The sequence below is a fragment of the Pinus tabuliformis genome, chromosome 6 (assembly GCF_031772625.1).
Source record: "Pinus tabuliformis cultivar Carrire ecotype Pingquan chromosome 6, CPIR1, whole genome shotgun sequence".
Lineage (NCBI taxonomy): Eukaryota > Viridiplantae > Streptophyta > Pinopsida > Pinales > Pinaceae > Pinus > Pinus tabuliformis.
The window spans coordinates 1,835,159,226-1,835,177,538 of record NC_142292.1 but is presented as its reverse complement, the minus strand read 5'-3'; the positions used below and the strand labels follow the sequence as shown (position 1 = coordinate 1,835,177,538).

The 18,313-nt window shown below is 40.7% G+C and overlaps 1 protein-coding gene across 2 annotated transcripts in view; it reads left to right on the top strand.

The window, feature by feature from the left end:
• LOC149266334 (actin-related protein 2/3 complex subunit 4) overlaps nucleotides 1-18,313 on the top strand; it is a 285,298-nt gene that overhangs the window by 245,596 nt on the left and 21,389 nt on the right. For both annotated transcript variants that reach the window (XM_089395811.1, XM_089395816.1), the window contains one exon: nucleotides 12,837-12,926. In XM_089395811.1, coding sequence (XP_089251937.1) covers nucleotides 12,837-12,926 — 90 coding nt within the window. The remainder of the gene's footprint in view (nucleotides 1-12,836; nucleotides 12,927-18,313) is intronic.

Below are 18,313 nucleotides of genomic sequence, written 5' to 3'. Positions count from 1 at the left end.
GAATAATAGCACAAAATTGTGCTTTCTATGACCATGGACAACACTGACATTCAGGGGGCCTGAGATTTGTCTTCCAGGTTTTTAGGACGAATTTGCTTGCTTGTCAGGATTAACTTTACAGGGTGTTTGGTATATAGACAGTGGAGTGTTGATTTGGGGTAGCATCGGATGTGCTCTAGCCACAAAATTTGGTGCAGAGGTTGGGGCACATGAGATCTCCAATACCCAGAAAGGGTTTGGGCAGATTCTAAACAAATTATGAGATATTAAAATAATTAATATTTTTAATGGAGTCCCTAAGTCTAAACTTAGGGAAAATAAAATATTAATGTGTATTAATATGAATCTATGTTAGAGTGGTCCAAAAGACATGGATCAAGCCAGATCTAGTCTTAGCCATTGATTAGGGATTTAATCTCAGCCATTGAGATGTCAACAGGAAAAGTATAAGAGGAGGCTTGAGGGTCACTTGGAGAAGTACACCAGAGTGATCAGTCATTCTATTCTCTAGAGCGAGGTTTGCTAAGAAAGCAGTGATCAGGAGAGTAGTTGAGGGGCATTGAGCACAAAGAAACAGAGAAGGCAAAGATTGTGCCAGGAGAGCAGCGTAGTAGCCAAGGAGGGTGACGCAGATCCAACAAGGGCTCACACAGGGCCATGCAAACGCAGCCAAGTGCTGCGCAGAGCACCAGAGGGGCCAACGCAGCTGACGCAGAGGCTCCCAAAGCTAACACAGGGCCTCCTGGGGCTGATGCAGGCCTAGAAAGGCTGACGCAGGGCCAATGTGAGACATCCAGGGGCTGACACAGTCCAATTTGGTCAGACGCTGGGGTTGCAGAGCAGTTTTATGCTGAGGACATGCCGGAAGGATTTTTCAGGGTTTCAACCAGGAGATTTCTCTTAAACTGTGAGGTATAGTTGCTAAGGAAATTCTCTGTTGCGTAGGCTAATTTCGGCACCCAGATTGTACTCTGATATTGCTTAATAAGAAAACCCTCGGATAGCTGCACTGGTTTTCCCGCTTTGGGTTTTTCTGAGGACAATGGTCCAAAAATAATGGTGTCATGTGGTGTGTTTGTTCTTGTTTCTTTTAGTCACTGATCTATAATATGTTGAGTATGCACTGGTGTTTATTTTCAGTATTTACTTTGTAAATAACTTGTTAATGAAAAATAACAAGTAGGTAGGAATAAATCAGAAAAAGTGCATGAAGCGTTTCTAAACTAAGTAAACTTAGAAACTTCATCATGGAGCGTCAACTCACATGACAGAGGTTAGAGAATATTGCTCTAGCTACAAGGAGGAGCAAATGCACTTCCAGATTACAATGGGGATCAAAATGAAGTGTACTCCAATAGGGAGAGGTACCATCGATTTTTAGAGGGAGTCTGGAGCAAGCACCAACGCTACAAATGTATTGCATGTGCTAGGATTGGGTATGAAACCTGATTTCAGTATCCCAGTTATAGGAGAAGGGATATTATATCCGTTTCGTAGGGAAGAAAGTGTTTGTCAAACACTCAAGATGGAAGAAGGCAAGACATATTGGAGTTCGAAGCAACAAATACAACTCGACTCTCCAATGGCACTAATAGGCAATGATAGTAGTAGTGGGAAGGAATTGAATGAATTATGGCATAGGAGAATGGGACACCTACACCATGGAGCACTCAAGATGCTTAGGGAAATAGTAGCAAGGGTTCTAGAACTTGGGACGGAATATGATGGTGTGTGCAAAGGATGCGTACTTGGGAAGTATGCTACGACAACATTCCCAAGAAGTGACAATAGAGCAGATGGCATTCTTGCTTGTTAGAATCAACTTTACAAGGTGTCTGGTATATAGACAGTGGAGCGTCAACTCACATGACAAAGGTTAGAGAATATTTCTCTAGCTACAAGGAGGAGCAAATGGACTTCCAGATTACAATGGGGATCAAAACGAAGTGTACTCCAATAGGGAGAGGTACCATTGATTTTTAGAGGGATTCTAGAGCAAGCACCAATGCTACAGATATATTGCATGTGCTAGGATTGGGTATGAAACCTGATTTCAGTGTCCCAGTTATAGGATAAGGGATATTATATCAATTTTGTAGGGAAAAAGTATTTGTCAAACACTCAAGCTGGAAGAAGGCAAGATAGATTGGAGTTCGAAGCAACAAATTATACATGTTACAACTCGACTCTCCAATGGAACTAATAGGCAATGATAGTAGCAGTGGGAAGGAATTGAATGAGTTATGGCATAGGAGAATGGGACACCTACACCATAGAGCACTCAAGATGCTTAGGGAAACAGTAGCAGGGGTTCTAGAACTTGGGACAGAATATGATGATGTGTGCAAAGGATGCGTACTTGGGAAGTATGCTACGACAACATTCCCAAGAAGTGATAGCAGAGCAGATGGCGTGTTAGGACTTATACATTCAAATACTTGCGTCCCGATGTCCACTAGAGTTCTTAGTGGTGCCGAATACTTTGTCACCTTTATTGATGACCATTCCAGGAAAACCTGGATCTACTTTTTGAAAACCAAGATGAGGTCTTCGATTGTTTTAGGGAGTTTAAGGCTCTCGTGGAAAATACGACAGGAAAGAAGATCAAGGTGCTTTGCTCAGATAATGGTGAAGAGTATATTGAGAAAGGCTTCACAATTTTTTTGCGAAGGAAGGCATCAAAAGGGAGTGGAAAACTCCGTATAACCCACAATAGAATGGGGTAGCGGAGCGGAAAAACAGAACCATAGTTGGAGCTGCAAAAGCAATGCTATATGACCAATATTTTCCCAGGTTTCTATGGGCAGAAGCATGTAACACGACAATGTATATCCATAACAGGGCTCCTCATAGAGCATTGGGGAAGAAAATGCCAGAAGGGGTCTTCACAGGGAAGAAACTCGAGGTTAGTCACTTCAGAATCTTTGGCAACATTGCTTATTGCCATGTGCCAGATAAAAAGCGCACCAAACTGGATCAATCTACAGAGAAAGGGTTTCTCGTTGGGTATAGCGAGACCTCGAAGGCACACAGGATCTACATTCCTAGTAGTAGGAAGATTGTAGTGAGATGGGACATAAAGTTCATGGAAGATTGAGCTTTCAAGAGATCTTGTGAGATGGTTGTAGGTGATCAGAATTAACCAGCTGAAGCTCCATTGGTCCAACAACAGGGGCAACTAGTGGGACCACCAGTTAGACAGTCACAGGGATCTAGTACAGTAACCAGTACTAGCATTTCCTCAGGAGCCGGGAATCCAGTGAGATCTTAGGTGATGGAGCAACAGACGCAGGATGAGGAGCTGGTTGAACCTCCCACTACTAGTGGTCGAGTCAACAGAGAGGTTCGCCAGACATTGAGAGACGCAGAGGATTTTATTGGTACGCCTAGGAAGAACAAGAGAGAGTGCAGACAACCTGATAGATATAAAGCATTGGTAGCTTAGGTTGCAGAACCTTCCAACTTTCAGGGAGCCCCATAGCATTAGGTGTGGGTAGATGCCATGGTAGAAGAATGAGAGACGCAGAGGATTTTATTGGTACGCCTAGGAGTAACAAGAGAGAGCGCAGACAACCTGATAGATATAAAGCATTGGTAGCTTAGGTTGCAGAACCTTCCAACTTTCAGGAAGCCCCATAGCATTAGGTGTGGGTAGATGCCATGGTAAAAGAATACAACTCTATCATGACGAACGATATTTGGGAGGTAGTGCTGAGGCTTGAGGACAGGTCAACTGTAGGTTCTCGATGGATCTACAAGATCAAGTATGCTGCAGACGATAGTGTGGAGAAGTACAAGGTTAGGTTCGTGGCAAAGGGGTATTCACAAAAGGAAGGGATAGATTATGAGGAAACCTTCGCCTTAGTTGCAAGATACACTTTTATTCGGTTAGTTATATCCTTAGCAGCTCAGATGGGATGACAGATTCAAAAAATGGACGTCAAGGCAACATTCTTGAACTGGGTGATAGGAATAGCTTTACATAGAACAACTAGAGGGCTTTGAGACTCATGAGAGGCACACTCGTGTGTAGACTGAAGAATGCTCTATACAAGCTCAAGCAGGTTCCCTGGGCATGGTATGGCATGGTATGTTTTTTTACCGGTTTTGATTGGTTCCCGGTCCATAAGGTTTTTCGGTTCAATCACCTGTTCGGTTCTGATAAAATTGGTTGTAACATCAACAAATGAGAGGGAGTTGTAGTGTAGATGCAGGTTGGCAATAACATGGCAGTGTCAGCAGCAGCACAGATGCAACATCAAAGTTGCACAATAGTTGGTGGGCAGTAGCAACCAGACATGAACAATGTGATAGAGAATGATACAGAGATAGAGTGTTGTAGCAGGGTGTGCAACAATAGAACATAGTCCTCACTAAGAGCGAGTGTTATTTTTTTTAGCTTCGGATGTGTTCTAGCCATGAAATTTGGTGGAGAGGCTAGAATACATGAGATCTCCATAACCCAAAAATTGTTTCTGGAAATTCCACCTAGAGATGACTTAATTAGATTATTAACCTATTTTTAATGTTTCCTAAGTCTAAACTTAGGAAAACTGGTTAATTAATCAGAATTAATTAAGTTAAGGTGAGAATTCTCTAGAAACTCACACTGATCGACAGAAGATTAATTTGGATCCTTGATTAAGATCTAATCTTGGTCGTAGGTGCTCCAACAGAGGATTATAAGAAGAAGTTGATGGGCAGATGGAGAACACACTAGTGCAGATACTCGGTGATCTAGGCAGTTCGATTTTCAAGTGCAGGTGATATAATAGGAGAAATCGAGTTAGAGGTCGAGCTGCAGGTGGTAGAGGGGTAGAGTAGTAGATTTCAGAAGGAGTCTCCAATTTTGGAAGAGTCAGAAGAGAAAGCTAAGTGCAGGGACTGCGTAATGCCTCAAGATAGGCAGTTGGATTCATCTAGAAGAAGGGTCGATTCAACTTCCAGAGGTCGGGAAAATTTCCAGGAAGTCAGAAGAATCACTTCTAGTGGCAACAACAGGCTAGACATCACATCAAAGGTAGTTTCTGGGTAGTATGAGTGGGGTTTGCGCAAAAGCAGTGCAAGAGGCTAACGCAGAATGTTCTAGAGCTAGTTTTGAGGCTCAGTTTGTTGCGGGATTGCTTGAGGATGAGGTTTAATTCCCTTAGACATTTTCGCCAGTATTTTTTCTTAGATAGAAATATCTGTTTGGCATCATTTTATTATACTCTGAATTTTTGTTGTTGCATAAATAATAAAACCCTCAACTGCTGCACCCGTTTTCCCAAGTTGGGTTTTTCCAGGGACAATTGTCCAAAAATAACAGTGTCACAATTCTTGTGTGCGCTAGAATTTCTCAGTTTCCAGTATTTTATTTTTCGGAGTATTTTTTGTGGTGAAAATTGGCGCTGTGATTTTATTCATTGTTTGTCGTAGCAAATAAACTGCATAATTAAATTTACAGTTAGGAGAATAATTTCCAGTTGTTGCAACAAATAATTTTTTCACAATAACACCATCCTGGAGTGGGCAATGCATCTCCTCATATATCCAGGGTTGGCGAAAGTCCTTTATGGCTCCTTAGACAAATTGTATCAATCTCCTTTGGTCATGACCTACCCTAGGCATCTAAATTTTCATTTGGAGAGAATTTTTGTTCAGACCATTCAACTTTTGTGTCAAAGTCCTTTATGACCTAGCCAAGTCCTTCTTGCTTAAAAGGTGAATTGCATCTATCTCCTTCGGTCGGCATAGCCAAGTCCTTCCGACAACCAAGTACTTTTGGCTTCTAAGGAGAAGATGTGCCCATTCTCATAATTTCCCTAGGACATTCACCTCTGGTCTACCTAGCCAAATCTTCTAGCTTCAAAGGTGAATATATCTTATAATTTGAGGAAGAGACCGAGTTCTTGGACAGAGTTGACTGATTTTTCTAGGCAAATTTCTGTGGTCAGTTTCACTTGTTTTGACCGGAAAATTAGATTGTATCTCTTGTTAATTGGACAAATTTCTTTTAGGAAAAGGTCGCTGGGTTGTTCCCTAGTTGGGATTTTCCCAGGGGAAAATTTCTTGTGTCTTTGTGCACTGTTATTCTATTGTAATCTCTATTGCATTTATGGTTGAACTTTTTAAGTATAATTGCTTAATGCTAATCTGAAATGTGCTAAAGTAATATCAATATCATTGGAAGTAATTATGAGTTTTAGGAAATTGTGCTTGTCTATGATGCACTTGAAAAAACAACATGGTATCGGAGCAAGGTTTGGATCTATTCTAGAGTTCTGGTCAAGGAATCTTCCGAAGGCCGAGTTATATGTAATTCTATTTCTAGCAAAGAATTGACCCGAAGTCAAACACTGATGATGGAAGTCCAAATTCTGTGGCATGGTTTACAAAAATACGCATTTTATGAAGCCATTGTAATATTGGCATCTATCCTTGTCCCTCGACGGAAAATCAAGTTGGTTGAGATGAAATTTCGTAGGCATTTGAATGTGTCTCATTGGGCCAACGATTAGATTAAATCGCTTATCGTGTTGATGTAACAGGGCCAAGAAATACCTATATTTCAAAGAAAAGTGCCTGTTGGAAACGAAAAGGGAGTAGTAATAGCCTCCGTGCTGGTCGAGTTGCTCCGAGGTTCATAAACGCTTGCTTTGTCTTTAGAAAAGCCTCGATGCTTTTTTTCTTTTCTTTTTTCAATGCTTGACAATTGTAATGCTTCGATGTTCACCCTTCATCACATCCATCCCCTTCTTGGCGATCTGCGTCAAAATCATTTTTAGATCAATGTTTTTGGGATAGCTCTATCCTCGCTTTCGTATATGACATTGTTTCCATTTTTTGATGATCCTACTCATCTTTGTTGAACATCAACACCTAGCTTTTCATTTTAGCAGAGGCCAAATTTAATGGAGGATTTAATGTTTTGGTCATAGTCACAATAGCAGAGCGGAGGAAGAGTTATAGTTGAAGTTAGTGAAGCTTCTGGCGGAGATTGGCACGCATCAAATGTTAAGCATTGCCGAAACTTGACACGTCTGACTAATAATACCGTGTATAGAAACTGAAAGATGATTGGATCCCATAGACTCATCGACTGGTGCTTCGTTGGCATTATTCCTATAGTGCTACGATTAATTGGGCAACTTTGTGATTAGGCACATCGGTCTGACATGTGGATATGCATTGAGAAAAGGTGTGACCCAGAGGTTGAATGGTCGAATGTTGACTTGCCACAAGTTCAGACCGTGTCCTATATCTCATTCACAACAAAATTGATATAAAAGTGTGGCATCATTAGTATCATCTTGTCACTGATTAGTATCATCTTGCAAAAAGACATTTTGACCCCACATCGGTTTTAGCCTTCAACCTAGTTTCTTTGATCTTGCATAGAGACCATAGGTCCTTGAATGGATTAGCTTCTTTCTTCCCATAAATGCTTGAAGTAAAGTTACCCCATTCCTCTGGTAGTGCATTTAGTACTACTGTGCTCATCTATCTGTCAGACATTATTTCTCTCAGATCTTGAAGTTGATCCCTTATTTCGGATATCCGCATTAAGTATGAGGCTATTCCTTCTTCTTTTGATATCCTTAGCTTGTAGAGTTCTTGCCTTAGATAGATAACTTCTCTTGCAGTGCTTATTGAAAATAACTCTAACTTCCCCTTTCATAAACTTCGCAAGTGCTTGAGCATCTTCTTTCGCTAGTTTGGTTATAGATCCTTTGACATGTTCCATAACCTCATTTTCAATGAGATTAAGATCTGTCCTCTTCTTCCATGCAAGATAGTTTGAAGCCCCAACCAATTTGTTGCTTTCCTTGCAAAAAGACATTTTGACAGATTTAGACATAAATATACTTACCTGAGAAGATGTTGTTGGGAATCACAATTGCCGTTAGACCAAAACCAACAGGTGTTAGTCAACGATCGCATCACCAGAGATAAGGATCCACGAGAGGCGATTAGTCCATGTCATGAAACAGACAAGGAGCATTGGTTTATCCAATGTCCAACAATCTCGCCCCCAATGTGAGCCGGGTGTGTATCGAACTCGTGACCTATGCTCTGATACCACTTGTTGGGAATCATTATTGCCATTAGACCAAAACCCGCAGGTGTTAGTCAACGATCACATCACCAGAGATAAGGATCCACAAGAGGTGGTTAGTCCATGTCACGAAACACATGGGGAGCGTTGGTTTATCCAATATCCAACATATGCTTCTTCCACTTGATGCCTCCTTGAATTTGATGATAGTAAAGATGATAGAGAACTTCTCCTTGATGAAGATAGATCTCTTCAAGAGTGATCCTCGACTCCACAAAGAAGGAGATCACTTTAAATCTTTTGATGATGATGTCCTTGTTGATGATGACTTCTTGATGATGTCTTAAATGGTAAGGATTGTGCTTCAATGAGAGGGAGATCCTTGAATCTTGATGACAATGTCCTTGGTCTTGCTTCTCTAGAAAGGAACTTGATGTATAAGTCCTTCAACTTGAGTAGGGTCTTTGAGGTCTCTTGAGATGACTTGAGGATTCCAAGACTTCTTTCTAGTGTAGACTTCTTCTTTGATCTAGGGTTTTTGATACTTCTTTTGTAGATCTTGACTTCAAGATGATCTTCTAGATTCGCTTTGATGCCTTCCTCGAGATTTGATCCTTGAGTGTCCCTTGATAAGATGCCCTTCCTTGACTTTGTCACCTTAGCTCTGATTCCATGTTGAGAAATCTAGGGCATAACAATTAGGTGATTTCTCTACGATAAATAACTACTTGTGAATGCTTTTTATTTCTTAGATTAAGATCTTCTTTTACTTATGTTATTATAGTGTTCTTCGTCATCAAACAACTACCAATGCATAAACCATGAAGAGACAAGAGACACAGAATGCAGGCGGACATCCAGGGCCAAAACCTCTCCCACTTGAGAGGAAAACCCAATCAAATTCTTCTTCTTCTAGAGACTTCAATTGACAAATACCAAGACCAAGACCAAGACGCTTGACCTATTTGCTAGTCCAAGACCAAGACACAAAGCTTCCTTCTTGAGTCAACAATAGTCAAACCTTTGCTTCTTCCTCCTTCTCGGCTACCCTTCAGAATTCGGCTTCCTTTTCTCTGCTTCAGACCTGCAACTTTTTCGGCCTCCTTGGAAACCCTAGTTGCAGCACATGTGAGAGATATATGGTGATTTAACCCCTTAATCTCCTTCGCAAGGACTGAATGGCTTTCTTCTCCAACTTGGCTTGATGAACTGACTTATATACTTCTTGATTTGGATTCTAGCACAGTGAGGAAGACTTCAGCCCTTTTCTGCAGCAGTGACACTCCTTTTCCTTGCACATGTGAGTGGAGATCAGCCCTAAAATGTACCTAAACAACTTCACTTTTCCTTCCTTCTCGCTGCCTATGAGTCTCCTTTCTTAGTGATTCTTGCACTTTCTGTTGCAGAGTTCACCTTGACTGAAATTGTCTCCGAAATGAGGTCGAGCTGCCCTATTTATAGTGGTTTGCCCATCTAATAAGCCGACATGAGTTGAGGGTGAGCCGGGATGTCCTTTGGTGCAATTCCATGATTCCATATTGAAGCCGACTTGAAGGAGATGCTTTAGCTTGGTCTTGGAGGGCCTTTTTATTCTTTTAATGACTCATACAAATATGTAACATGCCCAAGAAGGGTCCTTCATACATGACATTGACTCAATTTGACTTTATGACCAATCCTAAGGGCTCACAATGGGAGACTTACCTAAAAATAAAATTCCTTGCTCATGAAACCCATGAGACAAGCATTACAATAATACTTTTATTTTTCTTCTTTGCATCAAGTACATAAAATCTCAATTACACATTTCATTATGAAGACCGAACCTAGTTACACTTTTCAACACAGCCGACCTGACTTTTAGTGGAGCCGACTTGTCATCTTTTAGGAAGCATAAATATAATTTTAAATTTCCAATTTCGTCATAATGAAAATACCAACCATGGCTACCATATTTTCAACAGGAGGATGATGAAGAAGGGTCCTATGGTCCCATTTCAAATGGTGGAATCTTAATGAACAATCTTCATCAAGATGTGAAATCAAACTGAAATGTGCTCTTGGCTGGAAATGTTCGAAGGTGTCATATGGAAGTGCCATCAACATTTCGTCGAATGTATCACGATCATATATGTCCCAAGATGTTTGAGGTGAAGATGAATGCACAACTATATAATACAAGCTTGGAGGAGTACGTGAGATGTGATCAGGCTAAGCAACATATCCGGAATCTGAGAATGCACATTTTCACAGTTCATCATATTGATAAGAATCTTTGATTCTATCCTTCCACCTTTTTCCCTGTAAATGTTGTATGATAGCACCCTCATTTCAATATTTATCAAAGCTATTTTTCTCATAATGATGGTTGGAGTGTCCCCACAAAACGTTGGGAATGTTTTAGAACTCTAACACGGGTTTTTCTCCAAAGGTTTCTATATCAATTTCGTGAATTGTTGCTGTTGCACAAGAGGAATACAAATTTGAATCTGTTCCATCTGTTCATAATTGTTCTCTTTGATTTTAATATTGTCCTCGTACCAAGCAATGCAATTATCTCAAGTCTAAGCATGAATTTCATCTTTCATATAATGCTTTGATTCCTTTCTAGCAAGAATTTGGATTTGTCTCATCTTTCCTTTCGATAACTACCTTATTAGTCTTTCCATGTTTCCCTTATTATTGTTCTCAGTGACTCCCTAAATTCCTTTATGAGCTCAATAATGATCTGAGATCAATGTCTAAATAATGAAGATTTGAGGGAACAAAACTGTCATATTTTTCCACTTCAGTTCTTTGTGAAAACTAGTCAGGATGAGCTAAATTTTGTTTTGAAGCTTCTTCTTTTGATTCTTTTTTTCTAACTGCTTCTGAATCACCGGAATCAAAGGTCTGAGCCAGGAGATATGCCTTTTCAAAATCAGGTTATTTCTGCCAGGAAAAAGTGACGGTTCTAGAATGTTGACTTTGGCATTCTGTAACTTTCTAGATGTTGAAGAAGTATATTATATGATATGTCAAATTGAAGCAATGGAAATTCTCTTTTGAATGGACGGATTTACTTCAATCTGAGCTCTTTGCCAAACAAAATAGTTTCAACAATAGCAATACCCAAATAGCTGCAAGCAGAATGGGTTAAAACCTCAGTTCTGATACCACTTATAGCATGTCTATTTGCAAAATGGTGCTTCTGCTGCAAAATTATTGATACCAACTGAAAATAGTAGCAGGGATATGCTAGATATGAACTCAAAATAACAAAAATGAAGTTCAAATAACTAAATAAAGATATTAAGCATTCACCATAAATGCATAGACATAAAGGATTGAGGGAAGTTGCATACCCGACTGTTGAAATGCCCATGTAATTCCTAAGATTTGAAGCAAAAGTGTTTTGCGATACTTGTATTAAGATTGAAAAGATTGGTCCACGGGTGGTAGCAAAAATGGCAAAAAGCATGTTCGCAAGCCCTTGTGTATTCAAGTGATCGGAAGTTCAATCCCCCTAGACATGTCTCACCAGCCGAACTCAAAAAAAAAGATTGAATAGATTGATTAATAGATATAGCATATACAAGAGTGGGGATCCTATTTATACAATAAGAGAGTGAAGCCTTAACTTGCGGAACAAGCTACCTTTATGGAGTATTTATATCCTTATTTAGGTTATTACCTTGAACTTCCCCAATTATATATTTTAGGTTTTTTATTGTTTGCCAAGTTGTGTGTCCTGAGATGATTTCATGCTTTTAACCTTTGGCTTGAGAAACTGCGACCCAGGGGCATCTAAGCCATCAAAATCAACCGGGGATTGCACCTGGCCTGGACCACACCAGCCCTTAACATGGCTGGATTTTTGCCCATCGAGTTTCGAACCGGTGCCCTTGACATCACGGAGTGCCTAACAATACACCCCATCACCATCTATTCTAGACCCCGTGGGCTATATATTATAGGTTTTATTCTATATGAGTGGCCTAAATGAAATTAAATAATGTAAGAAACTAGGACCATAATTTGATGAGCTTCAATTACAAAATTATGAGCTTATATGTCATATAGACATGACAAAGACACAGCACATCTTCTCTTAGTTGTGCAAGTATATTGGTTTATATCCATTCTATCTAGTCCCAGGGTTTTACGGTTACCCTGCAATCAAAGATCAGTAGATGCAAAAGATCTTAGTTAGTCCTGCATTCACAACATAAGCCATAAGAGCATAGACAGATCCCCATTACAAGCACACTTGATCCATAAGGGCATTAGTCCTACAGTTTTGGATCCCCGCTGCAAGCACACGTGGTCCACATCATTGCCAACTCTTGCACTCAACAGCCAGTAACATAGGTTTAAACCTAAAGCTAACTGTGATTATTCTGATCAAATGTTTTGTTATGTTACTGGTGACTTGTGTAGCACCAAACAAGTAAATCACCATGCAATTTGACTAATTTACTTAGCGAGGCATTTTGTTCTTCAAGTCAAGCATCTAGATGATATTTGTATATCTCATCTTGAACCCTATTCTTTTGCATTTCTTAACATGGATTGGAATTTATCCTTCCTTATGTTTTGTAGTTTTCCTTTTCCCTTTTCTTGAACTTATTACTATGAGTAATCGTTTAGTCTTCACTTTTATAAAATGCATAACATTAACAGTATAATTTGGATATGGAAATAGAGTTGATTTTCATGTTCTGTCAGTTCAGCAATGAAATGTGTATGCACAATAAAATCAATCTAGTTTTTGTTGCCAGATTCAAAGGATTAATTGTTAATTTTGTGGGTGTTTTAGGGTTATGATATTAGCTTTTTGATCACGAACTATCATTGTGAAGAAATGTATAAGCACAAGCTCATAGACTTCATTGTCCAATTTATGGAGGTAAGTACTTATCAACAATACTACACATTTTCCTATTTTTGTTCTGCATCTTTATGTTTAGTAGTTTTGTGTTATATTTGTGCTGAGAGAGATGTTAGAGTAAAAATCACACCTGCATGAAATAGAACACAAGCAAAGAAACTTGCACAAAATTCAATAACGCCTTTTTGGGTAAAAGAAAGGGGTTTTTCTAGTCCATGGGGAGTGATATCCCTCATATAGCATAAGGATTGTCCCAGTTTGAAGACCCTGCCCGAGTAGGCTGCACTTGGAGAATGTTAGATAGGGGCCATAGTTTTGCTGCTATTGATGCATTATTGTTCATTGAGTATCGGTGCTTGTGGCGTTGTGATCACATCTTTGGAGGCTTGTCACATTATTCAGCATGGGTGGTTTGAGGAGTGCTAGCCTTGATGAGGGCCTTGTATACATGATTACAGATTTGCTTGATCCCCAACACATTCACATAAAGGATACCCATCAAATAAAGGTTTTCCCTAAGTCATATGTTTTGATTGCTGAATTGGTTGCTCCTTGAGGTAGTGCCTGTTTTGCATATGTGCATTCATGTTGGTCTTTATGCATCATTAGAGAGGAACGCCCATCAACTCAGGGGTTCCTAAAATGTGGGATAATATTAGTTGAGCCTTGTCTCTTGAGGATGAGTGCAACATTCTCGAGCACATATTTCTGATTTCCTTGGGATGAACATCGGTGTAGTTGGATGGTTGAGATATGCTTTGTAGGAATGACTTACCTTAGAAGCCTTCAACGTTCACCTTGGTTGATCATTTCATGGTGGATATTAGATTGCTTTAGGAGCGCTTCACTCTAAAGTCCTTACCTTAGGATCCTTGATGATCTATTGGAGATGATTAGATGCTTTCTTGAGGAGCTCCACTTGCATACTTTCCTAGAGTGCCTTCCCTCTTTTGATGGTATATGGTGGTTAAATATGGTCAATCCCTCATGCATTGGCACACTCTTCTAGGGCACCCTAACCAGCGTTACTATTTTGGACATGGTCTTAATATTTGCTCCTTAAATTGTGGAGTGTGAAAATTTTAACTCTGAAATCCTATTGCAGCAACTTGAAATGATTTTTCTAACTGTTAATTTAATTTAACAATTTATCTGCTACGACAAATACCAAATAATTCACACTGCAACCTTCACAAATAAATTGCGGAAGAAAATAGCGCTGGAAATTGAGAAAATACTAGCACACACATAAAAAATTGACACAGTTATTTTTGGACAAATGTCCCTGGAAAAACCCAACTTGGGAAAACCGGTGCAACAATTGAGGGTTTTTATTATTATGCAGCAGTGAGAAATTCCGAGTGCAACTAGATGCCAAATTTGGCTATCCTACAGAGAAAAATACTGGCAAAAATCTAGTGAGGAATTTCCCTCACCCCACAGGAAAATCTGGGCTCTGACTGTAGCTCCAAGTGAGCCATCCAAACTGCTTCTGCGCAGGCCTGAGTCACCCTAGCGCAGTCCCTTCTACGTTCATCCCGAATCAGCTGCTCCTGTAGTTGGCCTGTCTGCCAGTAGCTGAGAAACTGTCTCTCCGACCTTCTAGAACCCTTTCTCGACCTCTGGAATTGAAACTCAGTCTCTCTCTAGCGAAATCGAATTGCCTATAGAGGCTTTTACATAGCCCCTGCGCTAGCCTCACTGTGGCTATCTCTGCCTCTCTGCAAATGCACTCGCCGGATCTGGAAAGCTTCCTCTGGCCTCACTGTCTCTGCCCCTCTCTATCTCTACTTCCTTACTGAAGCTCGAACTCTCCCAACACTGCTGGTTCTCTGGAAAATATAACTCTCCAAGGAAATCAAACTCTTTGTGGTTCTCACAAGTGTGTTCTGCTTCTACCCATTGACTTCTTGTCGTAATCCTCTGTTGGACCTCTAATGGCCAAGACTAAAACTTAATCAAGGGCCCAAATTATTTCCTAGTCGATGCATGTGTTTTCCTAGATTATTCACACCTTATCTCAATTAGTAATGATCAATTAACGATTTTTCCTAGGTTTAGACTTAGGAAACATTAATAATAGGTTAATAATTTAATTGAGACACTTCTAGGTGGAATTTCCAGAAACATTTTCTGGGTTATGGAGAACGCTTGTATTCTAGCCTCTAGCCTCTCCATAAAGTTTTGAGACTAGAACACCTCCGACGCTACAAAAAAATAACACTCCCTATTCGCGAAGAAGGTGTTCTAGTGTCGTAGTGCTACAACACCCTGTCTCTATATCACCCTCTATCACGCTGCTGATGTTTGGCCACTGTGACTACCTACCACTACGCACCAGCCATTGTGCAACTCTGATGCTGCATCTGTGCTGATGCTGACACTGTTGCCAACTCTGCATCTGCATTGCAACTCCGTCTCATCTGTTGCTATTGCAACTGCAACAACTGTAATTGAGAAGCATCTGAAATACTGAATCATCTATGTCTGTTGCATATGTCTCCTGAGTCTTGACTGCTACTAGCATCTGCACTGTCTATTGAAGAATCTGTGCTGCTAGGAACTCTGCACTGAGCCACCTGCTCTGTTGTCAACATTGCATTGCTCTCCTCAACACCTGACTGCTACTAGTCTGCAACTGTCACTTTGTATCTGACTGCATCACTGACACTGATCATCTTGCTATTGAATACTTTGGGCCCCTGTATCAAGGGAATGATCCATGCGGAGGACACCTCAAGGACCTTGCCCAAACTCTTGCATGTGAAAATTCCTAAACCCGGAATCCCTACTGCAGCAAACTGATGTTACTTCTCCTACTTGTTAATCCATACAAGTTATTTACTGTGTTCTACGGTAAATATCGAAGTAAATACAACTGCAACATTCACTATTTAAAATAATATGCCGAAACAAGAAACTGAACAAGGAAAAGATACAACACAAGTGACAGTTATTTTTGGACAAATGTCCCTAGAAAAACCCAATGCGGGAAAACTGGTGCAACAACTCTGAGGGTTTTATTATTATGCAGTAGTAAATCTGAGTACAATTCGTTGGAAGCCCAACTGGCTATCCAATATAGAGAGAAATTGGACAAAACAAATAGTGAGATGATCTCACCATGTCACTGGAAGAATCTGACCTTGATCTCGCTGGAAGGAGGCTTTGCGTCCCTTTTGTGTCAGCCTCTGTGCAAATCTGCGTCAACCCTACCCAGTCTCTATGCCACCTCAGCTAGGGACTGCGCTGCTATTCCTCTGGATCCTCTGCTGCCCATAAACTTTGATTTCCAACCTCTCGGTCTCACACCTCAGCGCATGGCTTCTAAAAATCGATTTCCTCAGTAAGAATTCGATCTTCCTCTAGGCTCTGTGCTGCCATTGCGTCAGTGCTGTGTAGGCCAGCGTCAATGTCTCTCTGGACGTCTTTCTGTCCTCTCTGCCTTGTACTCTCCGGCCCAGGAAAACTTCCCTCTTCCAGATACTATCTTTGCCCCTCACTGCAAAAGATCACTATCGAAAAATCTCTCCTGCAGCTGCTTTGCTTCATAAAATTGAACTTCTGATCTCTCCTTTGTGTGTTCTCCAAGTGCACATCGATCCTTCTCTTATAATTCTCTCGTTGATCAATCAACGACTCAGATTAGATTCTAATCAATGGCTAGGATCATATTGACTTGATCTCCGCCTTCTTCTAGAAGTTTCACCCACAATTTAGACTAATACCCTTTAATTATTTTAATTTCCAAAGTTTAGACTTAGGGTCCCATTAAAAATAATTATTTATTTTAATAAATCTGTTTTCGGGTGGAATTTCCCAAAATGATTTATGGTTTTGGAGAATGTATGTGTCTAAGTGTCCTTGCAAAATTTGAGACTTAGAGCACATTCGATGCTACTAGAAATCAATACTGCAGGTTTGACTACAGCTCCAAGTCGCCCCACCTCACTCTTGGAGGTATGACTGCCATCATAGCGATGTCTTCCTCTAGCCTGGAGGACAACTTGTCTATTGACGCTACTGCGTGGTCCTGCTTCTCCTTATTTCTAAGAGGACACTGAGTCCTATAGTGACTAAGATCACCACATCTGAAGCACTTGACCTTTGACAGGTCCTTCTTCTTCTTCTTCTTCTTCTGTTCCCCTTGTCCCTGACTGGGACCCTTAGATGCTAGGGCCACATTTTCTTCTTCCTTCTCACTCTTCACGGCCTTGTTGCTGCTTCCACTGATGGTACTCTTCAATAGAGCACGCCTCAACTCCTCCTGTTGTAGATTGGCCCACATCCTGTCCCATCTTGGCAATGTGTCTCTGCCCAAGATACTTTGGACAAACACTTGCCAATCCTCCGAGACACTGTTTAGTGCCAGTCGTACAAGCTCTGTGGGTTGGGGCGCCTCCCCAACGATTGCTAGCTGATCACAAACCTCCTGAATCCTAGTGAGGAAGCCATCTATGCTCTCGCCCTTCTACATCCTGACGCTTCTCAGCTTCTCCTGGAGAAACATCTTCCGCTGCTTGGAAGAACTCTGATATAGCATGGAAAGACCATCCCACATCTCCTTGGCCGTGTTCTTGCCAGATATATGTGAGACTATATGATCTTGGACTCCATCGAAGATCATCTGCTTCACCTTCGTCATTTCTCTTCTGTACTCCTTCATCTGATCTGCATCCTGGGGTATTGCTACAACATTGTACATTTTCCAACACTCCTTGTTATCTAGGGAGGTATCCATATTTACATATAATCAAAGAGGTACATGGAAGATATCAACACATCATCTATGAAGAAGTTTAGGCACCGCAATTCCATGGACTAGATTACTGACTAGGGAAATCTATCCATTGGTCTCTCAACAATTTAGGCACCGCAATGCCACAGATTAGATCCCTGACCAGGGAAATCTATCAGGGTGGGAATAAGATTGGCTAAATCTTTCAGCCTCTCTAGGTACCATTTGGCTTACTTGCTAACCATCAACCCAAGGACCTAGGTGCGTATCCATGGTCAGAGCTCTATGACCCACGCCACCCTCCCTACTTTGGGACCTAGACATCAACACAAAGTGCCGACCAGATGTCCTCCCAGGCAATGCTTCACTCACAAAGCCTCTCCTTGATCCAGCAGATCAAGGACAACAAATCTCTCCCGATCAAACTGATTAGTAACCAACATGCTATCAAAAACCTTTGAGATATTTAAACACAACCCCAATCAATAATATACTTTCACATATTCATAAATAAACACAAACCTTCGAGGTTTTCCTGATGTTGCTTCTCAACACGGTAGGCCTATCAACCGAATCTTTCCCTTTCAACATTACATACAACAACATATCCTTCAAACTTCATTCTCCAATCAAAACTATGCTCTCCCTCTCAAGTAGGTGTTGAAAA